The sequence below is a fragment of the Branchiostoma belcheri genome, unplaced genomic scaffold (assembly GCF_001625305.1).
Source record: "Branchiostoma belcheri isolate BF01 breed outbred unplaced genomic scaffold, Haploidv18h27 scaffold9, whole genome shotgun sequence".
Classification (NCBI taxonomy): Eukaryota; Metazoa; Chordata; class Leptocardii; order Amphioxiformes; family Branchiostomatidae; genus Branchiostoma; species Branchiostoma belcheri.
Genome location: NW_017804575.1, coordinates 3,527,027 through 3,554,378, shown reverse-complemented (window position 1 = coordinate 3,554,378; position 27,352 = coordinate 3,527,027). Strand labels below are relative to the sequence as shown.

Below are 27,352 nucleotides of genomic sequence, written 5' to 3'. Positions count from 1 at the left end.
AAACCCCAATAAAAAAGCCTAAAAACACGCTAAAAATTAGCCTGGGTACCATCAGGATTTTCGCTACGCAACGCTCGATGGTACCCAGGCTAGCTAAAAATTCCCCCAAAACCCAAACCTCTGCTTGGAGAGTAACATCATATGACAAAAATGATACATGTATTGTGTCTTGTGATTTCTTAGGACAGCTAGACCAGCCTTTATTCGTACTCCTCCTGGGCATACATTAAACTTTCGGCTCTTCACAATCTGGTCCTACATGTGATTTACTTATATAAGTAGATCTGATATGTAACGTACATGTAGGTGTCTGAAATACATGTAGCTTCTAAACACACAGCATACACCCCTTTTCCACCACAGGCTGAAACTGACAAGCAACCAAATATTTCAAAGATAAAAAAACAGATCTAGATATTTGCACAGTTTCCTTGTCTTTTAAATCATACTAAAACATTGTGCATAATATTCCAGTTATAAATCCAATTTTGGTCTCACAACGATAGCTTAGCAATCACAGTCTAGTGGAAAAGGGGTCTTCACAGCTGCTGGTGAAATAATTATATGGAAAAGCCAGTCCCACTAACATTATGCCAATCTAGCTAATACAAGTAATAGTAATTACCAATACCCTTTGACACAACAATTAATAATATACAACTTATTTCAAATTCTAAGGCATAACTATGTACAAATATTGACATTTGTAAGTGGACAAAATAGTAACAATCTAGTTGAGAATGTAACTTATCATTTATGTCATCTAAAATGCATGTAGTTCAATATAGGAAAAGAACTATCAAGTACTGATTACACCTATCAAATTCCACATACATGTAATACTTTGCTTTGTAAAGTACAATTGTACTGGAAAGCAGCAACAATACTTTGCATTGCTAGCGATTCGAAGAATATGTGCACAAACACATTTTACATAAGTTACAAACATTAAGAAATTTACTGTGAGATAAATATCATTTCAAATGATCCAAAACTGTTACATTTGAATTGAAAATCATTACAAATAAACCCTAGCAGTGACTTGGAATGGACCCTATAAGCTTTTTCATCATAAATACCCGTCAAAACATCAATTCTTTTAATATAATAGAAAACCTATGGTTTCTAGTATTCCATGTTAATAATGATCAATAATGTGACTAAGATATGGCTCGGTGCTAGATGGGGCATAAAGCAACACTATCAACACACTTTTTGATACAAAAAAGTCATCTGCCAATCTCTAAAAATTGTGCAGTGATCGAGAGAACACAAGCCATATTGCTGACAAAAAGGTCCTCTGACTTTGGGCCTGTAGACTAGTTGAGCAAGATATGTTCCTGGTGAGCTAATAATGCAAATAAAAGAACATAATAAATGTTTGCTACCAGTAATCAAAGTTTACAAGTATGTAATCTTTCAGGTGAGCCCAGTCCATCCGAATCAACACTCTAACCCGAATCAACACTCTCACTGCTACCCGCATGTCAAATGTTTTTTCCACATCAGATTTTGATACAGCCAGATCTTAGTTATTGTAAGGCCACTCTGGTTTGACTTCTCAGATTTTCCACTTATGTTATTTTGTTACAGTATGTACCTTAATCAATTGATTAAGAGCTAGAAGTTAACCAGACTAGTTTTTGGCTCCTGTAGCAGCATTTGAGTCTAGCACAGGATGCCTGTTTCTTCTGTTACACCCATTTCATTTTCAACAATTCATGAATTTACTTGAACTAGATCTGGACCATCAGATAAGTCACATTTTGAGGTAGACACACCACACCTTATAAAATGTGTTTAGGACATTTCAACAATAACCAATTACTCTTCATTTCTAAGAATACCTTCTTTATCATTTTATCTTTTTGTACAAATCCACAGACCAGCTGAGTGCTTGTATTCATTAAATATATAGGTGCATTTTTGTAAAAGATACCACAATGTGTATATGTAACTAGGCCACATTATAACAATACAAATGATGACAGTGAAAGCACAATACTAGAATATAATACTATACATGTATACAGTAAAAGATTATATTTTATCGAATGATATGTATCAAATACACTCTGCCATTGCATTTTGTTGTACAAATCCAAAGAGTAGCTGAAGGACTACATTCATTCATTAAATATATACTAGGTTCATTTTGTTATAATACATAACACTTTATAATAGTGTTTAATACCATTTGCAATATTTGTGTTTTAAGCTTCCCGAATGATATGTATTGTAGTCATCTCACAACCATGGTTTCTATTATTATCCAGTGATTTGTGTCCACCAAGCCATTATGTGTACGTGTATCTGCAAGTGCACATGGATCTTTGTCAGATCATTTAACCTGTATTATATAATCATATATATATCTTTTATATAATCATATATATTTTCGGCAAAACATGCCAGCTTCGCAGGCACTTGGTGGTGACTGGATACGTTACATTGAATCACTGTTACTTATGCCCTGTTTGTACCAAATGTCGTTGTTTTTGTTTGTGACCTCCTGTAAGGCAGGTAGTTGGGTGGTTGTTGTTGTTGAAGTAGAAGGGAGGTCCAGTGAGGCTTCTGTGGTGTCCATCTGGTCAGTCAGGCCGTGTGAACAGTACATGTCGTCCACCTGCGGGCTTCTGTCCAAGTCTGTCAGAAGAGCCATGTCCTGTTCCTTTCCCTTCAGTTTCTATACCCAGAAAACAAAAGGACAATATGTAAGCCTAGTGTTAATAATAATATGATGAACATAAAAATTAAAGAAGAAAAGCTCAACAGAAAATTTGCCAACATTCATCAAAAACAACAGTTCGTTGACTGAGTTTCAGGGAAGCCTGACCTAAACTGCACTTTAATCGACTGGCATTTAATTCTTCAAGCTATTTGTTACCATGGGTTGTTATGTGATGGGTCCAACTAAACTGTGTAGACTGGGTTTTGGTTCGCAAGTTTCCATTGCAGTCATTGGTAGTTCAGACATCCGAGCCCTGACTTTGTCTAACACAAAATCTGTCTGACCCACCTGCAGCTTCATAATACACTGGTTCAAGTCTATCTGGTTCTGAACCAGCTGCATCTCCCGCTTGTACTGCTGGATCTGCTGGGACAGCTGTCTCTGCTGCTTGGCCAGTCGGCGGTTGAACCGGTACTCTTCTGTCACCAGGGAGTGGGAGGGGGGAGTCAGGAACGTCAGGCTGGCTTCCAGTACCGGTTGGGTATTCTCCGAGGGACTGGTGAAGACCCCCAGAGGATCTGGAAGAATGCATTTTGGTTACACCCTATGTTAACACACCCTTATGTTGATACATGTAGTATGTTCAGACACCCCTATGTTCAGACTCCCCTTATATGTTCAGACTCCCCTACATTCAGACACCCATATGTTCAGACACCCCTATGTTCAGACACCCCTATGTTCAGACCCCCTTATGTTCAGACCCCCTATGTTCAGACACCCCTATGTTCAGACCCATGTTCAGACACCCCTATGTTCAGACACCCCTATGTTCAGACCCCCTTATGTTCAGGCACCCCTATATTCAGACACCCCTATGTTCAGACACCCCTATGTTCAGACACCCCTATGTTCAGACCCCCTATGTTCAGACTCCCCTATGTTCAGACCCCCTATGTTCAGACCCCCTATGTTCAGACAATGCTAACTCTATGTCAAACATAGATGTGCCAGAATGTAGGGGTGTCTGAATGCATGTACATGGCTGCCCCCAATGTATTTCCATGGCTCAAAAGACGACTGTACATATAAATGTACAAACAGAAACAGAATATCATCTATCCATGACTTTTATCAGGTTGATAAATCAATCAAGGTAACTAGAGGTAAATCTCAGTATATACCAGTATTTACATACCAGTGAGGGGCTGTAGGTCAGCTTGTCCATTGGACGATACCATAGCCCTTGCCTGAGTGGGGTGAACCACTGCTACAGAGGGATGTTGAGATCTTACTTTTCCTTCCTGGTCTCCTGTAGTAAGACTTCCCGACATTTCACCAGAATCAACTGCAGCAGATATCTCTGGTGTACCACTGATGAAGGCACTGCCATTGTGACCATTCTGGTGCATGCAGGTTGAATCTGTTGCCACTGTAGGAGTGACAGGGGACACGGGCGTCTGAGTGGCCATCAACTCTCTCAGCAAATCTGAAGCCTGCGATGTTGCGTTCTGGGTCTGTACGTCAGGGCTGGTGTAGGTGGGACTGAGCTGGAGTGTGTCGCTGGGCGTCAGGCACATATCCATCGGACTGGACCACGTTTGAGGACTGTTTTCCCCGCTGGAGACCGTTTTGGCAAAGCTGAGTGGGGACCCACTGCTGGAAATGTCCTGAAGATTGTCAAACTGTGCTTGCTGTGAAGAAGGTGTGTCCGACGGACAACTAATGGACCATGTTGCCGTTTCACCGTGCCCAGTCTTGTCCCCGAAGTGGGATTTGTCGCCCACGTGTACATCTGATGACAGAGTGAGATTCCCGAGAGTTTGGAGCCCAAAGGTGGTCCCATCAGGATCAGACACTTCCTTATCTGTACTGCTTCCTGCCGGACTTGTCATCTTGTGACCCAAGACAGCAGCCAAGTCAACAGAACCACTGCTGGAGGAGCAGCTTGAAGACATCGGGGACAGAGACTCGTCCTTCAGGTTGGTGTTTCTTCCTGGGAGAGACAGGGTTTGTTTTGCTGCCATCATCCCTCGGTACTCCTTGTCCTGTCTCTTCCAGCGCTGCCTGCCTTCCTTTTCACTGTAAAAAAAAAGAGAGAAACTTATATGAATGACTACACTTGTCCTGATAAATTCCTAGTTGTACAAGAACTTAGTACACATGAATAGGAAATGGTACTTCTGCCTTGCCAAATGAACACCTGAATTACTCCATACTTTGTGTGTTAAAGTAAAAATGAAAGAAAATTTTTTGACACTGTCTGTAACGCAGATTGAAAACTACACGTTAAGGCAGTGCATATACAGTGTGTCCATTCTGGTCATGGTAATGAGTTCTTGTTTTTTCCCAGCATGCATTTTTTTACCATGTACAGCACAGGAGTTAGGTGAACTTAATATGTACCGGTACATTTGTCATGAAAGTTCATCTGTGTTGGTAGTAATCACAGTAAAACGGTACATTTGTATCTCTAAGCTTTGAGCCAATCAGTGTGATAAAATATGATGTTGTAGTAGTGGTAGTAAATGGTTTATTGATACAGAAGGAACAAATTGGCCTTGTAGTAATAGCTGAATTGCGCCGAAGTTGACAATCATCATGTTCAGTAAAACCAATAAAAAAGTATATATTATAAGACATGTATATACAAAGTTCAATATTATCGACGTCATTAACAATACTACAGATATAACGTGGTGGTTGGAGATCATCACAATTAAAAAACAGCGTTATTGGAGTAATTACAGGAAAGGCTGCTCTTGAACAGTTCATAACAGTTAATAATATGATGATGACAACAAGTGAAAAAGATGCCCACAAAGATAGCGTAGGGCTAGTTAGCTAGTCTGTTAGTCTTCAAGTGTACATTCCTACCTGAGCACGCTGAAGAAGCTGAGGAAAGCCTTAGGACGACTGGTCCACCTGTCCTTGATGACATACGTCATGCTGTGGCAGTAACCCAGATTAACGTTCCGGCGAATTCTGAAGACGGTGCTTGTCTGAGACGTCTCGTAGACTGACAGGAAGACAGGAGCTTTCATCAATCCTACTCTTTTAGTCCACAACATTCAAGACATCATGCCAAAGCAAGTACTTAACCAGTTGTAAGCAAACTTCACCCTTTGAAAAAGCAGGGCTTGAAATTCATTTTTGGGAAGAGGTGCACTGGTACACCCAATCTAAAAAATTGGCAGCAACTACTAATTTTGTTTTCTTATTTCATTTTTAAAGAAAAGCAGCACAAGATTGATTTTATTATTTGATGTTAAGAATATGCTGTATACTACTATACGTTTAACATGTTGACATGTGTAAACCTACGAAAATATTTGGGTGCACTAGTGCACCCACAGAAAAAAATTGGGTGCACATACAGCTCCAAATTTGGGTGCACCCAGTATTTCGAGCCCTGAAAAGCCTTTGTGGCCATATATAAATACTGGTATAGTATTGAAAAACAATGAACAAAGTAAATAGAGAAGATACTTACTGACATTGTGTGCATGGGAGACATACTTGAGATCTGCTTTCTCAACTTGATCGTAGACTGAGCCTGACTGTATTTCTGTAGCCAGGGTTCCAAACTTAAACATCCTGGAAGGCAAGGGATTACACTTAGTCTAAGTATTACATTTATGACAGCCATAGCCTAACAACTGTCATCATGCAATCTAAGACACTACAGGAGGTGGGACATACATGTAATAGTAAATAGCAGCGAGCTACATGAATGATTCTGCAACAAAAGAAACATCAAAGTGGACTCAAAGCAAAGCAAATGCATATATTAATGTTTACCTTCGCATATGGTCTGCTCTGTTACTTCTTACTCAAACACATTCACATAATTATACAGTGTATGGTGACAGGAGTCTAAATCCTTCCTACTATAAAATTGCAACATGATGTATCCCAACACTAGTTACCATGGTGATGGACGTCTGGTTCAGGTCATTGACCTTTTGTGTTTGGAGAAGAGGAAACTGAGCAAAAACAAGATGTTTTCCTTCAGTAAACATAAAATGGTAAATGTTGTAGTCCTTCGGCACAAGAACAACACAATTACACACCTCTGGTCAGCAAACTCGCAGACTCCCTGTAAGTTGTGTAAGATGACGACTTCATTCTCCCTGGAGAAGAAGGAGGACATCTCCTTAAACACAGACTCCATGTAGGGTCGTACCACTGCTACCAACACCAGAGGGGGCAGGAGGTTTCCTGTGCATGGGCCAAGAAAAATCAGGTCATTCAAATATCTTCTTTTTACATTATACAGTTAGCATAGCCTGGGTGCCGTGACACCCGTATATGTTACTCCACTGCATGCCGCAATGGTTGCAAAGTGCAATTATGGAGTAACAAAATTAATGCAGATGATACCCGGGCTATCTTTAGCATGGCTTGAAACAATATATATTACATAATACATATAACTTATTCTTCATCTTCATCTTTGCCGGGGCTCAAAGATGTTATGTGAGCCCCGGCTACACCCCCATATAGCCCCTGATGGGGCACCTTAGGGGGGGAGGCCTTGGTCTAAGGCGGGCAGGCCTCCAGCCTGGCCCGGAAGGACTCAACGGTGGGAGCCATAACTACCGGGCCAGGCAAGGCGTTCCATTGGGGGACTGTGCGAGGGAAGAAGGAATATTTGTAAGCGTCTGTTCGCTCATACATATACATAGATAATTCTGGACCTGTATGGGCAGGAATGAGCAAATTTGTCGCATGGCAAGTTCTTTGCTTCTATAACCACTGTAAGGCATATCATGTACATACCAGTTTTGTATGTTACAATGTAAGTACAAGCTGCATAAAACCACACTGAGAGGTTTGATTCACTCAGGATCTAGGAGGTGTGGCATGGGGTCTCTTCATTCTAACTCTAGTCTAACTCTAACCATGACCACAGGGCAACTATGCCCCTGTGTGTATTTTAATCAATCTTGAATCACGAATTTTACCCACCTTCTCCAACATTGTCTTCCACCAGTGGCTGGGTGTGCCCGTTGAAGTGAGCAAACTTGTAGCTGAAGAAGCCTGCCTTGTTGGTGGTGTTACGGCACACCACTCGCACACAGAACGACAGGTGGCCATCTGATGTACTGGAGGATACTGGAAAAGCACCAAAGTATTGCTTCTAACTTGACAAGGGTGTGTTTTTGTAACACCATATATGTGATCAACTTTCGAAATTGTCTCCATTAAGAGTGGGAAAAGGAGACAGTTATAGGAATATATATATTCATACACTGCAAATCGGTGGTTTTTTTTTCACGGATTTTACAATGACCTCTTCACAACTATATTATGATACTGCAAACATGCTTTTCCATTGTATTTTCCAATCGTTACAACTGAAAACACAAAGACCTCCTTTCCCTCTACAATTTTTTTAAATTTACTTATTAATAATCATGTTCAACACAGACAAGGCTCATGAGAGCCACTCAATAATATTTTGGGTTACTGTACAGACAGCACAAAGGTTTAAAAGGTTAGGAGATGGTATTAAGTAGAGAGTATCTGTGTGAGTTGTGGTATGTTATGGAGATGAAGTTCTCACCTTTCCCACTGTCCTGAAATGGCAGCAGCAGTGGGACATGCTCATACAGGATATGGAGGTCATCCGGGTGTACCAGGGTCTGAATGGTGTGTCCGGTGATTTGATTCTACAAATGAGGGATAGAATTACAGTTAACTAACTCTTCAGATATACCTCTCGACTACACCCTATGTTTGGTTTGTATAGACCCAATGTTCATGGAATACAGTTAGATACGTATAATGCTATTTTTCTTTTAAAAAAGAAAAAAATGGATACATGTATTATATGGTATTGTAGTATACTGAGGTGTAGTAGTTAGTAATACTATTTCTCGACCACAAGGTAAAAGGTTCGAATCTTTTGTATGCAACAGGTAGTTCAAATCGTTTGTATGCAACAGGTGGTCTTTTGGGTTGGTGTTATGTTACAAAATGCATCTGCACATTGATAAATACAAAATGTAGTAAATTATAACAAGCCAATTGTTCAATACATGTATCATCTGTGTATCATCTTTGTAACAGCAAAAAGAAAAATTATATTATATCATCGATGTTAAATTTCTAAGTAGAAATAATTAGAGATACAACTGTTTTCTCTGTAGCTAGTGTGGGTGTGACTTACCCGGGGAATACCGAGATAATGACTGACTGATTCGTGCACGTGGAGGATGGTTCCTCGCTTGTCCACCACCAGTAGGAAGCCATCATTGCTCTGTAATTGGAATCACAACATACATATAACACCCTGACATGTACAATGCTGTTCTATATTCAATTGTGCAGTCTTGTATATGATAAAATCAATGGTATCAGTAGTTACCAGACAACAGAGGTTGTGTCTCAATTGTCTTATTATTTCCAATTTGATGCAGGGTCTGACTTAGTGTCAGTGAAGTTCAGATCTAGTTAGACTAGATCATCTTCCATGCGATATATCAATGCTCACCTCCAGCAGAAGCTTCTGTAGTTGTTCCTCGGTCATCCATGATGGCCACTGAGCTTGGAGCTTCTCATCTGAGTTGGTCAAGTCTGCTCGCAACAAAGGAGGATGAATATTTAGTTAAAAGTGATAGTATGTAAGATTTTTGTGCCAAAACTGAAAATATAACTAATTGAAATTTTCTCATCTAGATTGTCATTTCAAATAACTTTCAACATTTTAGCTTCGCTATTTCGCTTTTCCGGTGACTCAGCACAGCAAGAGAATAAGTTGCACCAGGCCCACTGTATTTTTGGGAGGCTCCTAAAAAGAATATAAACATGTTTTTCTGGCGCAACGTCATTGATCTTTTACTCCCTAAATGTCAGTATGAACCCAGGTTGGCTTATAGCGAAAGAAAATGTATAAAACAATGATGCTTGAAATAGGGAAAATCTTACATAATATCGCTTAAAATATATATATAAAATTTTAAACAAGAAGAATCGAACAGAACTACACTATTAGCTCCACCCCTTGGGTGTTGCCAAAAAGAGATTTTTTGCTGAAAGCAGGTTAATAAAACTTACATTTTTGCACTTTAAGATAGTTGACTGCCAGGCGCAGTATGTCACATTTGTCCAGCTTCTTGTCCGGAGTGTTGGCAAGAGGGAGAAGTGTGGACAGCTGGGAGATGTAACTGGTCAGTTTGTCTCTCCGGTGCTTCTCTGCCAGACTACGGATCTTTCTGTGTAATGAACAATGAATAAGACTCCTGTCACAATTCTTCTTTTCATTTTCTCCTGTCCCACACATAACTACATGTAATAAGAAACTGAAAATCATAGGGCTATCAAATATTTTTGTGAACTTTCTGACAATATTGTAAACTTGCTGATTCTGTCTAATGATGCCTTTTCCACTGGTTCCCATTATGGCAACAGACAGGCATACAGCAAGAAATTGCTGATGCAAAATAAGATAACCTTTTCTGGGACCTTTGACCTAACTTCTTGTCAGTGTCTCCACCTGCTTTATTATTAATTAATGTAGTATGTAGAAATAACTAAGCAAACAAAAGCAAGTCAAGCTGAAAAGCACAAAATTTAGGCATCATGTTTTTTTGCCCATCTTTTTTCCCTGCGCTTGTATTACTCAGTTATTAGATTTGAGCGTATGTCATCCATAAAACCTTCTCGCTGTGGCCTATTAAATACATGTCATGTGCACACTGTTAATCCTATGTCAAATTAAATACTCAGGATGTACTCCTGGGAGTGGGGTCAAAGGTTAGTATGTTGTTTTTCTCCTCCCTCATGTCCCATGTGGCCTAGACTACTGCATCAAATCTTTTAATCTAGTTCTTGGGCCACACCAATTTAATTTCTTGGTTAACGGATTTTTCTAGAAAAATAATGGAGCGGGCGGGCGAAAAAAAGATAAAAATAAAAACAAGCCTAGGCATCCTATTATGGCCCAAAATGGTACGATAGGAGCCATGAAGTCAACACATCAGGCTGGTTCAAAATTTAAACAATGCATTTTGAACTTTTAATGATACCATTGCATTGAAAGATGGAATAACTGTAACAACTAGGAAGAAAAGGACTGTTTTCAACTGTTCAGGGCAAAATATGAGCATTTTGCAGTTGATTCTGGATTTTTATTTTTATTTGCAAATCAGAAAAAAATGAAGCGGGAGAACCTGTTAACCAAGAAATTAAATTGGTGTGGCCTTGTCTATACATATGTAGTAGATGTCACAGATACTTAGGACTGCAAAAGGACTGTGGCAAAATGAAAAATTCTTCCGAAGAGTACTGTTACACTTCTAAGTCTACAATGAAATAGAAAAGGCTATTACTTACTATCATTATTTGTTTATTAGATATTTAGCTAAAGGTTAGCAGTAAAAAGCTTGGCAATTTTTTTCTTGTTTTCCTACTTCAGTCCAAGATGTTTATGGGTCACTGCCCAATCTCTGACGTCAACACTGACCCCACCTTGACCTGAGGAATGACATCATATTTGGAATCATCCCAGCAGCCCCCATGTGTTTGTCATAACATCCTTCACACCTGTTGATGTTCCCACATGTAGAAATATCTTAACATAATATCCACAGACTTCTGAAATTTAGCTGTGTGATTCCTGATACCTTTTTGAGGTAGTGCTGCTGCTTGAGTTGGGAGAAGCTTGGCTGGCGATGTCAGGGTAGTCAGTGCTAGTAGTACTCGTGACACCTTTTCTCGATTTTAGAACAGGTCCATCGCCGTAACTCGTATCCTCCTCTTTGTCGCCTCTGCAGAAGAAATAGAAATTGCGACATCGTGTACATATATTAAAACGGGTGGCAGATTTGGTGACGCCACGAAAAAATTCTTGTTTTTTTGTTTACACGAGCATGGGGAAGTTTACGTGCAGAACGTCGTACCTTGCATGGCGGCTCTCTGCGCGACGTTTCATCCTTCCCAGCTCGGTGTGGCTCTGCCGCCGCCCTGGCAACCTTGGCTCCCGTGTGACTGGGCCGACGCCACTTGCAGGTCACTCTGAAGACATAAAACCGGTTAACAGGAGTGGCAGTGGAGTGTGAGGCACCTGTTTGATGCTTCTCCTGAGTACTCCGAGCTCATCTGGAACAACATCACGTGATTTTTTTCACCCTTCACCCCCGGATCCTCAAATCTTGATCCCAGGGCACTGCATGCAAAACACCCTGGGCACAAGATCGAATACTCTCCAAGCAGAGGTTTGGTTTTTTGTTACCTCCGGGGAAGGAGATATCCTTCCGCGAGGAGGTTTTACTATGGTTCGAAACATTTCTGTCAGCAGCTGTTTCTCGCGATCCGCTGGACGGATTTGTCTGTGGTTCGGTATACGTATTGCTGTTGGGCTGCAGATGATGCAGAACGTTTTTGTTTAATTGCATATGTGTTTATGGGCGTGGAAATAAAAGGTTTTTAAGTGCTCCGGACACCCCCGCCATGCTGAAAATGGAATTTACCATGTTGTTAAGGAATGGGGAGGTTTCAGTTTTGGGTCTTACCATTTAAAAGGGGTCAAACAGAGGGGTGTCTGCTTCCGATATGTATTTTGAAATATTATCGCAGTTGTATCTCGCGTTGGGGTAGACTGGACTCGGTGTATGTTCTTTAATGGGCTGTAGATGGTGCAGGTTTTTTTGTTTTTATTGTATATGTGTTTTGGGGCGTAAAAAATCTGAAAATGATCGCGCGCGGCGCTGGGCTGGCTGCCAGCGCAACTTCCGGGTGGGCCAATGGGTCAGGGGTCAACGCCCTCTTGCGCAATCTTGGATGTTTTCGGCGTATAGTACGACTTCTTAACTTACAAATACCTTGGTATACTGTCTCAGACGTTCTCGACATGCATTTTTACCGTGGGTACATGGTATGGGCTGCAGATGAAAATGTTGACCAGTCCTGTATTAACACAACCAGGAACGCTAAATCTAACACATAAAATTCAACCGGCCATCAACTATACAGAACGAACAACATGGAAAAATATACAATAAAAAGCCCGGAGGTATAAAATCTCAGATTTTACTTGTTTATTTTAAATTTTGGCGTGTTTTTAGGCTTTTTATCGGGGCTTCTTTTTTGCACTGGATTTTTCCACCTAATTTCAGTGCTAAAAAGAAACCCCGATAAAAAAAAGCCTATAACACGCCAAAAATAACCCTAAACCCAAACCTCTGCTTGGAGAGTAAAGATAAAAATGCTAATGCTCCTTGATTGAACTAAAACCAAAACTTCCTGGAACAAATTATAAAGGCGTACTAATGTTAACGTTACTGACTATCACAGAATTCTTTCAACTCTGATTTTGAAGTATGAACTTCAGAATAATTTCACCTCCTGCGAAATTAGAACCCTGCAAAAGTAACGGGTTTAGGCATTATAACTGATGACCTGCTTTCGAGTCATCTGCTTGGAAATGGAATGTGGTGTTTTTCGTTTTCTTTAGGTCAAAATGTCAATTTATACATGTATTACATTAAATCTCAAACAAAGCAGATGTTGTTTCGTGGTGGAAGATTTTTGGGATCGCTGAGTTTCTCTGAACGCTGGGCATCTCTGACAACCAACCACGCCGACATTTTTCTCTAATAGTGTGGCTATCAGAGGTGGTCAGAGATACCAGTGAGTCGCGCTCCTGGAGTCTAGAAAGCTCGAAAGCAGACGAAAGGCTTGCGATCTTCCACCCAACATCTGCTTGAAGATCAATCCTCGCAGTGCATGCTGGGATGCGTCTGTTCGTCGCCACCTTCAGCCATGATGTCCTTGTGACACCGTAAAAACTCACTTCTCGTTAGAAATCTCTCTTCTATCCAGCATTATGGTACAGACAAGGGGTCCAGAGGAATGTTGGATAAATCCTTACGGCGCTCTAGGTCGTCCGGAGAGTCTGATCGTGGATGAAGTGGACCCGCCGAACTATCTCAACCGCTACACCGGGATATTCGTGGTCTGGGGGTTGGGGACAGCTGTCCTTACAAATGTTTTGAAAAGACGACCATATTACGCAGGTGTGTGTGTGCTTATTCGTTGCAAACAATGTTTTCTGTCGTGATGAGCAAACTGTCATGTTTTGTAGACTCGCCAGGTGTTTGTGTTCTGTGTGTAGAAAGTCATGACCAGACCGGGGGGTCATAAATTATTGCCATGCCAGGTATCCCCCCACACGCAGGTGCGGGGTTCTAGTCCCTGATTGGTCCCGCATACATTTCCGTCTGGCCTTGCCCTGTCTGTGGACCCAGGCTAATGTAGTAGACGTCTGCACCGGCCAGACACTCATTTGTAGTTTATAGCAGGCTAGGGTAGAGAGGTAGGGTGTGGCGGCGGCGCAGCGGGCACAAGTTGCCGGGGCCTGCCCGGCTGTCCCGGGGCGTGAGGGGGTCGGGAACCGTGTGGTCGTCAGGTGAGCATTCGGACAGGGGGGACCTCTTTTTTACTTGCTTAACAAAGGTGGAATTAACAGACAAATTAGCAATTTGGTGGGAATTTTTTTTTCTTCTTGGAAGATCCTTTGCAGGTTTGACATTTGTTTGTCCAAGAACGTTATACTGCACTCTAACGGCCTTGGTTGTAGAAAAAATGCACCAAAATATGGTTAAATAATTATTATATCTGCTATAATTTGAGGATTGATATTACTCCTGTAGCAGAAGAATGTATGCAAGCATTTCTTATTTGAATCTTAATCAATCCTTTCGTCAGACGGTATTTAGTTTGATATCTTTTCCTTTCATTTCTTGTTCAAATATGTTTGATTTCAGAATGCTCTGTAAATGGTAATAATGATGTATTGGGTCTTTCTCTTGCATCCCTTGAGCAATCATTCATTCCAATCTGTAGTCCTTTCCGGAAGAACGTTTGTTCCTCTGGCTAAGGCATTTCGTCTGGATGTCTGCTGGCACGATCCAACCGGAAATTTATGTCGACTTCTTCCAAGCGCAAAGATCTCTCGTCTGCCTGCACATTTCCCTCTGAACAGTTCCTCGGGGCTTGCAGAAAGCTAGGAATCCTGCCAAGCTACAGACTCCGTAATACTAGTAACTGCTGTAAAGCCCTGATAAAATGTGCCATACTGACTGCCTAGAAGCCCTGGGGTGTGGGAAAGCCGGAGACTGAGGTTTTCCTGTCTATTCATGTATTGTGTTGCCTGTAATAATACAGAAGAGTGAAGATTAGGTGGTTCCAGCCTGCTAGTGTGCGTGTGTAAGAGTGGGTGATGTGGGAAAGTTCCTACACTGACCTTCTCCATTGTGTGGTAGGTTTGGGAGGTGACCTAGGAGTGGGACAAGGTAGGGGGGTCCTTGGGGAGACCTTGTGCCCCCAGCAGGGTGAGGTCACAGGTGTCACGGTCTGCTGAATGGTGGCCAGACACAACAAATGACAGCCATTGTTCTCCCATTGATTCCCTCTCCAGACGTTACACACAAAAGCACATTCAACCTCACAAAAAATTCAAAACATGACGGTGGACGAGAGAAATAGAGAGAGAGAATAGAAGAGAACTTGACTGGTTCTAAGGTCACAAGTAAGCTCAGTCAGTCCCATGCTGACAGTTGATAATTTGTAACTTAAGAACTTAAAGAAGTATCCAATTGTTTCCTTTGAATGGCCACAGAAAATGATGTTTCTTCTGTGGTCTTTAGCAGCCTTGCTGTTTGTCATTTTCATTCACAGAACAATGATTCTTAACATCTTAGCAAGCTAAGAATGATTTCAATTGGCTTCAAGGTCGAACAGATACAAAAGGGTTGACAGCTGTCAAGGTGTTGAGTTCCCTTGCATTCAGGTGTGTGTTTACACCTTTGGGAATACAAGCATGGTTCTATTAGTCAGTTACCACTTGTGTCCACTGTAATACATGCCTACAGAGTCACCCCTACTGCCTGTCAGGAAATCGTACTGTGTACCTGGGACAGGTAGTGAGCGAACATTTGCACAGTCTCAGTGGTATGAAATATGATACTGGCACTTGACTGTAGGGGTTTCCCTTGGATTCAGACATCTGGTGCCATTGTATTGGCTTCTTTACTGGATACCTTTAGGCCGTACGTCTATCAAAGTTTAATAAAGTTGTGTGACAGAAAATCCCTGTCAGTCTGGTCTAGCAGATCTACACTATTGTTCAGGACTGATAAGGGAGACAGGGTTTTCAAATGGGTAGACTTTGTACCTGACCAGTTTTCCTTACACTAGGGCATTGTTGGGCCTTCCCTCAGATGATATGTCTAGACTAGAAGGAATGTTTGTATTTGGTGTCTGACCCCAGAGCCATTGGAGTCTGGGGTTAAGTCTGGCAAAGGCCTGCCATTGGACGGTGTTCCCCACACTGTCTCCGCTAATGTCTAGACAGTGTTTGACATCAAACATTCAATCTTTTCCTGCCACTTTTTTTCTCTTCAACGCCCACACCTCAGTGGAATTTTTTTGTTCCAACAAACATTTACCAAAAAATCTTTACCTAAAATATGCATAATGTAATTCCTTTGATCAAAGAAGGCTGCACTTGGAGCCATTCGGTTTTAACTCAAAGCTCATTTGATACAGTAATAGTGTCCTCTGGATAACTTCAAGTCAATTATTGAGATCTCTTGGTGGATAGAGCAGGATTTTGGGTAAGCCCATGAGTGGATAAGGGCCAGTAGAGCCCAGTAATTGGCTATGGTTGGATAGCAGTGTTAACAGGGCCAATCACAAGGGCATATGTTCTGTTATTACCTATAGACCTTGTCCAAGAACTATGTCGAGTAACTCATGGTTACCTTTAGTAGGTATGCTGTCAATCAGGACTGGTCCATTGTTCTAAGAGGGGTCCTTTACCTGTGGATGCCAGTCAGGACTGGTCCATTGTGCTGAGAGGGGTGGACTCACCTGTTCTGTCAGTCAAATGATGGAATGTAATGGGGAGACCAAAAAGAGCATGAAGGATACCCCCTCCCCTTTTTTAACACCACCCCTCATAGTCTTGAATGGGATGTCCCAAAAAGGCTTGCGGGTAAAACCAGAAAGGCTACAGCTGTGTAAACAAAACTCAAGACCAAGGTCATTGCTATAAAGTTAGTTATATTATTAGCCTCTTTTTCTGCTCACCTGTAATATGATTATCTGTTTCGTTCCTGAATTAAAAAACTAGAAAGGTAACATAAATTTCCAAAGCAAATGCATAAAAATGTTTACTTTCGTATATGGTCTGCTCTGTTAATTCTTACTCAAACACATTCATATATGGTCACACAGGAGTCTAAATCTCTCCTGCTATAAAATTGCAACATCATGTAACCCAACACTAGTTACCATGGTGACAGACGTCTGGTTCAGGTCATTGACCTTATTGGTTTGGAGAAGAAGAAGAGGAAGCAGAGCAAAAACAATGTTTTCCTTCAGTAAACATAAGAAAGGATTCAAGACTAACATGACTAAGCTAAAAATGTTGTCCTTTGCTGTTTCCACAGGTGTCCAGCGGCACATTCTCTTTGGTGGCCTTGGCGCGGTGGCTGCCTACTATTTCGCCAAAGCTGAAAACAACAGAACTGCCAGAAGAGACTTGATCGTCAAGGACTACATCAAGAAACACCCAGAGGACTTCCCAGACCCGGGTACTGCTTCTGTAGATAAACTTATCTTAGGGTGTACTTGTATAGATTAGTTAATCAACAGCTCTGATAATCTGTAAACAGCATTTAGAGAACAGTAATATGTTATAAAGATCTTGCGACTTTTTTTAGCACCCACATCAAAGTAGTCCCTCCAAAAATAAATTTACTGTAATTTGGCAAGTAAATATCACAACATGACGGTATAATATAAGGCTATACTGTCAGTGGCAGTTTTGATATGGTAATGGTCAACATTGAATGAAAGAGAGTGTCGTTACTTATAGGTCATTTGTTTTGCTGTTTTTCAGGAGGAAAGACGTTTAACGATGTGCTGTACCCGTGGGCTCCCATCCGCTGAGTGCGGCCATGAAGACAACAGACCACCAGCCCCCCTCCCCCTTCAGAATTTCAGCAGAGTTTAAACAGCAGCCAGGCAGGCAGGCCCCAGCAGCTTGTGATGGTCCATACAGCAGCAGTCTTGCTTTCGCTTCAGCTAACCTAGTAGTAACCCGGCGTTTGGCACACAGCGCGTCTCCTGTAACCCAGCTTGTGCAGGGCTTTGTTTATGAGAGTAGCTAGCCGTGATAGTTCTAGTCAATGTGGTTTATATGTTTATAGAGATAAGCACTGATGGAATGGTGCTATTTGAAGGAATGGACCTTCCCGTATAAAGGGAAGGCATTCTGGAACGTTTTGAATTTTCCTACTTCTTTGCTCTGGTTTTCCCAAGATCCAAAGGCAGCCCTCCTTACCCTGACAGGCTTTGTTTGGCATTGTGCTTTAGGCCTTTAGGCAATTTTTATTTGTCAGCTGCACAGGGTATGGACGGACTGCCTCTGGCGTTTGGGAGACTTCTTTCCTATCGTAGTACCACACAACCAACAGTGTAACAACAGTCAGTGATGTGAAAGGATATTGGAAGTGCTTGTCGTATGTACTAGTCATTGTGATATCACCTTGGCGTGTGATATTTTCGTTCGTCTGTGTGCCTTGATAAAAGAAAGTTTGCTGTATGTGTGTGTGTGTGAGTGTGTCTGGAAAGGAAACATTGAACATGGGGTTATAGGACTCAGGCAGGGAGGAAGAGTGACAGATTGTGAATAACAATGGAAGAAGGACTTCACCATTAAATGGTGTGCTTGTTACCAAGAGAGGTCATCTGTGAGAAATTACATTGATCTGGTGTGCGTTGAACTCCTCGCCTGAGAACACAAGTGGCCGAAAGGAAAACAGTTGCCTGTATGTAGACTGGACTTGAGGAGGGATCCGACCTCTGGACTTTTTTCTGTCTTTTCTCTATAATGTGTTATGATAACCAGGAGTTCGTAAAGAATTGTACATAGAAGAAACTGGACTTGCTGCTGTATAACCTGTTGGCTGCTTAAAATAAAGAGTAGTATGGTTGACAACTCTTTGTCCTAGTCATTTCACAACAATTAGGCTGATACCACTTCATACAAGACTGAGCATACGCCACATTTATTCTACTCAACATATATGTTTATACACGACCAATTTTTAAAAATCTTCTCCAAGGTAAACATAAATACAACACAAATTCAAAAGAAAATTCCAAAACTTTACCTAACTATATTTGATATCTAACAATAATTATTTTATCTAAAACAACCCTTCTATGACCAGCCAGATGTGTCAGACTTTCTTTTCCAAGATGAAGAATTGATATCTGAACAACCACAGCAACACTAGAATGCAAAGTACTAACACATCGTTTCAGGTGATTTACACCTTTCATAAGAATTCAGGTACATGTATTAGCTTTTTTTTTTCAAGTACATAATTCTGTGTATTTACACCTTTCTTTTGGGATCTCACAGTCCAGTTATTGACTAATTTCTAAATCCCTTTAAAAAGATAACATACCATTCAGGATATCTTCATGTTTTAGCACCAAGTTGAAAGTTCACATCTTCCTAGTTGGTACAGTTTTCCCATTCAAGTTGAAAAATCCATTGAAATGTTAACCAGTCTGGTTTCTTGCAAAGTTGCAGGATGACTGTTTTGCTATGCACTTTGCATGCATGTTCCATCAATTTGCTGCAAAGATCTGACAACCAAGAACTTGAATTAGTGTGGCCTAATTGATGAATGATTCACTGCATCTCAGTGAATGTTCAACTGGTTATTGGGTACTGGAGTATGTGGCCATTAACGACCACTTGTTAAAAAGTTGCATAACTGCAACTTTTCCTCCTTATCTACAAGCCAAGTCTTTGAACTGAGTGAAGTAGTTCAGTTGGACCCCGGTGATTTGGACTGGTCGCTCCGTGAGCTCCGTTCCGGACTGGGGCTTTTCCGCGGAGAGGGAGACTTCTTTAACTTGGGAAGCTTCTTGACCGCAGCAGTCTTCTTGATGGGGCCCTTCTTGGGGTCCAGGATTCTCTGGTTGTTGGGGACGTCTCGAGGAGACAGGCCCATCTTCCCCGTGACGGCGACCACGTCAGCGTCGAGCGACACCCGTGCCTGTCGCTTCTTGTCTTCAATCGCCAGGCGAGCCTGTCGGATCAAACAGAGTGAACAAAGAGATTCCTCCAATCGGTGACCCTGTCTTTCTGTACCCTTAATAGTCTGAAAGTCTTGTATTGGTTCATAAGGTCACACCGCCTTAATTTTATGGATGACATCCACACGCGCATTGATTTTCGTCTGTTCTCAAAAAAAAAAGATCACGTCATCCGAGGCTCTGGCCTGGATAGTCCATGGTAGCTTGCTATATAGCGACGGTACGGAGCCCGTGGTAACTCTGGAGGATGGCACCCAGGCTACCAAAGCTCCACGACTCAAGACCTCAGTACATACGTACAGTGTAAAAAAGCCAGCATGTGCTTGCTTGTCGTATATGTCGCTATGTTCTGCCGCAGTTCTGCCGCAAATTCACAATACCAGCTTTGCCTTTGTATTCCTGTGGTTTAGTAGCATTTTTATTTTTGGACGGATTTTTTATTTTTTTCGCCCGTGCGCACTAGTTTGGGGGTCTTCAGAGGATGTCATCCATAAAATTAAGGCGGTGTGGCCTAAGTCAGTCAAGTCATAAAATTAAACTATTAGTGCACATTGTATTACATACCGATGGCATACAAGCCTCTTGTCTTGCTGATGGTCTTATAATCAATGAATTTTTTAGGATATCCACACACACACACGCCCCTCCCATCTTGGACCGGTGTCCAGTCTATCGTGGTTAGGGCAGACTCTCTTCGGGGCTGCAGGAGCTCTTCACAAAGTTCTTACAGGTCTTAGCAAAGCTCCTACAGGCGTAACACTCCCGCCGGGCAGTCTGTTAAGCTGGGCAGGGGAAATTAATAGTTAAGACAGCCTGCCCCAGCCACGATAGACTGGATACCAGGTCTGAGGATACTTAGCAAAATCACCATGTACACTTACCTGGTGGATCTCTGTCAGATACTGTTTCCTCTCATCATTTGCCTTGTGAAAGGCCTGTGGCAACAAAAGTACAAGAACATGTAAGCCATACAAACATAACATGTATATTTGTCTCTTATCAAAAGTCTTAATCTGTACAACCTATCAACCCAACATCTGTACATGTTGGACACATTTGATAGACCCAATTCCTCATGCACGAGTAAAGAAAATCAAAGAAAACAGCTAACCCATAGCCAGGTCCAAACTGTCTACATAGTCCACATGCCTCAGCAACTCCTGATAGGAAAAGTCTGGAGCTGACATTCAAAGGAAGTCTTTAATAGTCTTGGAATATAGCCAGGCAGACGGAGACTTCTTTCAGAGCGGACTCAAGACGAATGTATGTCAGGTGTGACACAAGATACTTGAGCTCACTACATAGCTCCGGGACAGTTGGTCAGCTATAGCTTTTGAAGTCCTCACTCTCTGTGAGTTGAGCTTGTAAAAGCATGATATTTCAAACCTATCACACAGTCACGTTGGCCGTCATACAATTTTGATGTAGAATTTTCTGTAGTTTGATGTAGGTAGTGGCAGAATCAACAGTCAAGAAGGATCTAAGGTAACCTTTCTGTAAGAAGAAAGCTAAATTTTGCAGGACACATGCATGATGAGGTAGATGTCTTTTATGTACATGTAGTGTATAAAGATCTTTATTTTCCCAGTAGGGTAAGAGGAAGACAGGATGACTATCGACTTGACCTTGGACTCCTGGTCTAGTCTCCACTCATAGTCCCTGAGTTGTCCCTCAAGACTCTGTTTCTCCTTCTCCATCTGTTTCATCAGCTTCTTAAGACTGGCCTATAGGAGTACATGGGAATAATCACAAGAACATGAATTATGAAGACTTAAAATTTAAAAGTATGTGTATATAGAATTATGTGGACTTTTCTTCAAGCAGATATTGGGAGGGAAGATTGTAACCTTCTTTACTGCCTCAATCCTACATGTCAGCAAAAAATTTAGCAGTCACAAAATATCAGATTAGGATCTTTGGATACCAGTAGCATGAGTGAGTGATGGTTTGGCTAATGGTAAGAAATAAGCATAAACAGAAGGTTGTGTTGTCTGCAGACCACATCAATGCTATCCTAACTCATACTAGAGAATTCTAATACAGAGAGTTCAGTGCAAGCATATTGAATGGAATAACCCTTAGGCCACACCAAGTAAATTTTATGGATGACGTCCGCGCGCGCATTGATTTTGGCCTGTTCCTAGAAAAAAAAACAAGAAATTCCGCTCCTGTAACTATGACCAAAGAGTCACAACAGTGCCGCAAATAGGTTTGTACGGACCAAAGCTTATGAAGCATCAAGCAAGACTTCCATTAGGAATTCAGTTTGGTACATGCTGCCACATTTGAAGGAACTTGCTGACCGCTCCATCTATCTCCCCAAAGCACAGGACGACAACTGCTGTTCCACCTGATTTATTGCTGTTTTGATGATGAATAAAAGACTTCTTGCTTGTTACACTGTGTCACCTCATTCAATTTGTGTCCTAACATTTGTCGTCTCTTAGTATATTTCTAATCTAGGCATCTTGTTTTTTAGGGCCCTTCTTGTTTTTTTTTGCCCTCTTGCATTAGATTTAAGGTCTCCAAAGGACGTCATCCATAAAATTTACTTAGTGTGGCCTTAAGTATATCATCAAGTGGTTGGTGAGATGCCAACAAAAGGTACAAAGATAAAAATAAATGCAACAAAATACCTTCAGCATTGGCCTAATATGTTCAGACTTGGAAAGGAAAAAAATGCATACTATATTTGTACAACAAGCATCTACATTAAGCTGTGGTTGAAAAAAAAAAGGACAAAACACTTTTTACACACAGCTCACTACAAACATAGCTACAGTAGCAAAGTCAAGAAAATTGTGCTTTGTTCAAGCGACTTTCATGGATATGCATTCCTTGAACTTAATAAATGGTTATAGACTATGAGGTGTATTATATAAGCTAGCCACTGCACAAAAAAAATCATATCAAATCTGAATTCATGTTCTGGTGATATAGCGTTAACATCTTGCAATCACATGTCACCATATACTAGTAATACGACAATTGTAAGATTTGCGATGTTTTGTCCACTTACATCAGACAGCTCGTCAAAGGTGCGAACGCTGGCGGCGTTTTTCCCATCCTTACTGTTCTGTTTGGACTCCTCCAGTTTCTGTCTGAGCAGGACGATCTGTCTGTCCAGCTGGCCGTTCATCTCCTCCTGGGTCTCATATCGCGTCTTCCACTCGTTACCTGCACGGATACAGAAATGCCACTGTAGTGGACACCTCCAAACCCTTACAAACATGATGGTAGAGGTAATGACAAATTGTAAATATTAGATTTAGAATTTCTTTTGAAGACCTCTTACCTCTCAGCACAACTTGTCTTGTTGTGTGTATGCGTGTAATATGATTGTATTATGTAGCTGTAGTTAAGTTGTAGTTGTACATTTGTACATAAATAAGTGTGTAATTTGGGTGTAATTTTTATTATGCAAAACGACTCCAGGAAGACTAGTTTGTATAGGTCATCTCAGTCTGTACAAACAAATGGAGATCTATCGAATACAGAAAGAATCTGTACACATGTATACCGGCTATACATGTACACATAACAAGTATAGCCGGTATAACTACCCTTCAGTGTAACACACCAACTTCGCAGGCATGCAGCACAGCGGCAGCTGGCTATATGCCTTAATATATTACAGCAAACAAACACCCAAACTCTACACATCTATCTGCAGGCATTGTTTAAACTTAAATTTTTCTGGTAATGATCATGCCCCAACTGTAAGTAGTGGGAGCAAAAAAAGTTTTTGAACAACTCGATCCTTGGTTGATAAAAAAAGACTGGTATTTGAATGCAGGGCTATTTCTTGTTCTTAGGCCATGTTGATTTGATAATATGGATGACATCCACCGGGAGCCCCAAAACTGATGCGCGCGTGCGAATAAAAAAAAAGTTTTGCAAAAAAAAAGGTCTTTTCGTTATGAAATCTACGTGGTCATGAGGGTTGAGCAAATGGCACAGAATGGTTTGGCGAATAATCTAGTCTTCAAGTTCATTTCTTTACAATTTCGTCTTTTTTCGTTTGATTTTGGCATTCTACGACATTGGTATAGTTTTTATTAATTTTTTTTGTAACTTATGGTATATTTTTGCTCATTTTGCAACTGTTTTGTACGATTTACAGTATGGTTGAAAATTTTTTTTTTTAAACGGCCGAAAATTCATGCGCGCGCGGATGTCATCCATATAATCAAATCAACATGGCCTTATCTGAGCTTAGTAATTACCTTCGCCAAGAAGGTTATGTTTTCAGAGGCGTTCGTGTGTCTGTGTGTGTCTGTGTGTGTGTGTGTGTGTGTGAGCACGATAACTCAAGAACGCCTGGATGGATTGTCTTGATATTTGGTAGGTGGGTAGGTCTTGATGAGACGTGGAACTGATTAGATTTTGGGCTCCCTAGCGGCTTGTTATGGTACTGCAGCTGAACTTCCGGTTGTGATATCTCGTGATCTAGACATGCTAGGCTGACGAAATTTGGATGGTAGGTAGCTCTTGTGCTGGGGAACAAGTGACATGAGTTTGGGCCCCCTAGCTGCTTGCTCTGGAACTGCAGGGGCATTAGTTGAAAAATGGTTAAAGGCGGATAATTCAAGAACCGATTGATGGATCGTCGTGATTTTTGGCATGTAGGTAGCTGAAGTGATGCTTGACATGATGATATTACAATTATGCAAATATTAATGTAATTTGCATAATTAATGAGGAAATTCTATAAATCAGCTGCATTCCAAGATAGGGCTATTCAAGCTTGTGACATATGTAATTCAGAATGGCAGAAATACAGGCAGATATCGATTATGCAAATGATGACTTAATTTGCATAATTAATGAGAAAATGTTATAATTACATATTGGTAATATCTGGAATTTCATACTTGGGATATTTGAAAGTTATGTGAAGGTGAACATAATTAAACATAACTTATTCAAATAAGGACCTCATTTGCATAATTTATGAGGACATGATATAATGGCATGCATTGATAACATAAGACTGTCTTCTGGTGTAGAATATGATCAACAGATATAATTGATGCAATATAGGATCCTATTTGCACAATCAGGGGGATTAATCTATAATTTCTTAGTCATAAAGGCTAACATCATTTGGCGAAGGTATGAGATCGTGGAACTCTAGTTGGTACATCCACCAGTTTTTTTAGTCATTTTGTACATCATGCCTAGTTTGGTATATGATGCAACACAAGATCATTAAGGAATTAAGCTCATTTTACTGTTCAGCGGTTTATAATTTAAACCAGCACCTACATATTTTTAGTAATACTAGTACATGATTCCTGCAGACCAATTGAGTAGCTCAATTTTCATGTAGCGTCACTGATTGGTCCTCCAGTGTAGAAGAGGAGGATGATAGATGATACTTGTGTATCATACTGTACAGTTTTCATCTCACCTTCATCCTCAACCCCATCAAATCTCTTCTCCAGTTCAGACACTGTCAGTTTCAGCTCTGTGGTGGACTGGTCCAACATTTCCCTGGGAGGGGGTGAGATAATTGGTGGGATTTTACGCAATTGTTCAGGATTCTTACAAAAACAACTTTCAAAAGTGTGTGTCATAATTAAGATGCTTTTTGTCTTGGAAAAGAAACTATATGAAGCTGGTGTATGGATATTTGTTTCATAAACTACACTATTTGTAGGAGTAGGCTGACCTGCATGCCAGGGAAAGAAAAGTAGGGACTTTTTGGGACTAAAAGATTTCGATGCGTGACATTGCATTTTTTTTATACAAAAACTACAAACATACTGTTCAAAATCTATGCAGCTCGAATTCGACCTAAAACGTAACATGACATTAATGAATTAGCTTCTCAACATTACATAAACATCCATCAAATTCCACAGTTTGTTGTTCTTTTTATAGTCGATTGCTAAAGGAAATAAATTACAAATGATCGTATCTCTATTATTGTTTGAACAATTTATCAAAGCTAATATCCGCGAAGGTCTACAACTACGCAATGGAAAAAGGTCTGTCGTCTCCTAGACAACATAGCAAACACAAAACGACACGATGACGTTATGCGTCCGGCGTACTTCATTTGTTTTTCCTGCTGGATCTCGGCACGGATCCGGTCCAGGTCGTAGTCGGCGAAGTCATCGTCGGATCCCTGCCCGTCCGAGTCCCGGTCGTCCCCTCTGTCCTCGTCCGCCATGTTGGAAGCCTGATCTACCTGGGTGACACCTTAGCTGCTCAGCTTGTCCCGTTGTTAGGCAAGGGCGGGGCTTAACGACAGGTGTAAATACAAAACGACTGTTTGTGGACCGGTCAGCCACGCCGCGGTGCGGTTTGTAACAGAAGCGCAGTATACGGGTTTCGTTATGTTAAGTGACAAATTTGAATCAAATTTTCATGTAAAGATGCCAGGACCTATGGGGGAAATTTTCATTATTTTAGGCGTAATTAATTTTATATATTCACATTTTACAAGTTGGGGCTGTATACCCTACCATAACCTCATCTGCAGTACCCCTCCAGACCGCCTCCAGAAAAGTGGCTAATGCGACCGTCAAATGCCAGAATTTCTGTCTTTTTGGGAATGGGGAAATCTTGTGAGGCTCCGAAAGGGGGTTTGAATTTTCGAGGCGTATTTGTCTGTGTAAGTTTTAAAAAATATGACCATTTCAAAATTGACAACGAAAAGATTTAAGTCCTTTCACCAAGAAAACTAACAAGGGGGTATTAGGTCATAAATGAACCGTTAATTCCTTTACAATTTACCAATACCTGCTCGAGTTAATGTCCTGTTACTCTCCCAGTAGAGGTTTGGGTTTTGGGGGTATTTTTAGCGTGTTTTTAGGCTTTTTTATCGGGGTTTCTCTTTTGCACTGAATTTTTTTCCCACCAAACCCCCCAAAAATTCAGTGCAAAAGAGAAACCCCGATAAAAAAAGCCTAAGAACACGCTAAAAATACCCCCAAAACCCAAACCTCTGCTTGGAGAGTAATGTCCTGTGGCCTCAAGTCAGTGTGGTCTAGAATGAATTGAACAGTTTCTTTACATAGCTTGAGACGTTAAAGACATTATTGGGAGGAACACGTATGAAAATTCTGTGCACGCAGCACACAGGAAATCCCCGCATATAAACTTCCCGTGCGGCGACCTGAGACTAATACCGCGGCAAATGTCCGTAACAAGTTCCCGTGATCTTTCAGCGGCTCCGAACGGAAAGTTGTGATCCTCTTTTCCAAGATAAAATACCCTAAAGAAGCGATTTTGACAGCGTTACCTCCACAATACAAATCTATTTTTGCTGCAGTGCTGCTGAGGTTGGCCACGCGTGTAAGCTTTTAGTCTCCAGTCGGCTTTGGAAGTTGGGGGAAAGGTTTATCAAAAAGGCCTGCGTCTCCGAGCCATTCAGTGAGAGTAAAACCCAAAATTCGGTATGATTGGCGTGTGCCATTTAATGTTCATTGTGTTATTTTGTTAGAATTCAATTATCATTAAAGGGCCGATGAATACACTCTACCTCTCTCTCTGGTTTATCGTATGCTGTTTTCTAACTGTCTATCAGTCTAGATTGTATCAGAT

At 41.1% G+C, this 27,352-nt stretch overlaps 2 protein-coding genes across 3 annotated transcripts; one reads left to right on the top strand and one right to left on the bottom strand.

Annotated features, from left to right (window-relative positions):
* Positions 1-79: 79 nt before the first annotated feature.
* LOC109487634 (hypoxia-inducible factor 1-alpha-like) lies at positions 80-26,092 on the bottom strand. Its single transcript, XM_019791639.1, has 19 exons — positions 25,858-26,092; positions 25,212-25,294; positions 22,818-22,975; positions 21,424-21,522; positions 20,680-20,733; positions 19,531-19,791; positions 11,578-11,681; positions 11,302-11,445; positions 9,734-9,891; positions 9,171-9,253; positions 8,847-8,936; positions 8,241-8,346; positions 7,643-7,789; positions 6,745-6,892; positions 6,165-6,268; positions 5,549-5,690; positions 3,870-4,753; positions 3,020-3,249; positions 80-2,686 (listed from the first exon to the last, which is right to left on the bottom strand). Exons 1-19 carry the CDS (start codon positions 25,974-25,976, stop codon positions 2,447-2,449), a joined length of 3,354 nt encoding a protein of 1,117 aa, XP_019647198.1. The 5' UTR covers positions 25,977-26,092; the 3' UTR covers positions 80-2,446.
* Positions 13,386-18,682, top strand: LOC109487748 (NADH dehydrogenase [ubiquinone] 1 subunit C2-like). Of its 2 annotated transcripts, none has more exons than XM_019791813.1 (3): positions 13,386-13,692; positions 17,131-17,274; positions 17,583-18,682. In XM_019791813.1, the coding sequence occupies exons 1-3, from the start codon at positions 13,503-13,505 to the stop codon at positions 17,630-17,632; spliced, it is 384 nt and encodes a 127-aa protein (XP_019647372.1). In that variant the 5' UTR covers positions 13,386-13,502; the 3' UTR covers positions 17,633-18,682. The 2 variants fall into 2 exon arrangements, 1 of the variants encoding a protein (XP_019647372.1); XR_002141264.1 differs by lacking the exon at positions 13,386-13,692 and adding an exon at positions 13,923-14,084.
* Positions 26,093-27,352: the final 1,260 nt, after the last annotated feature.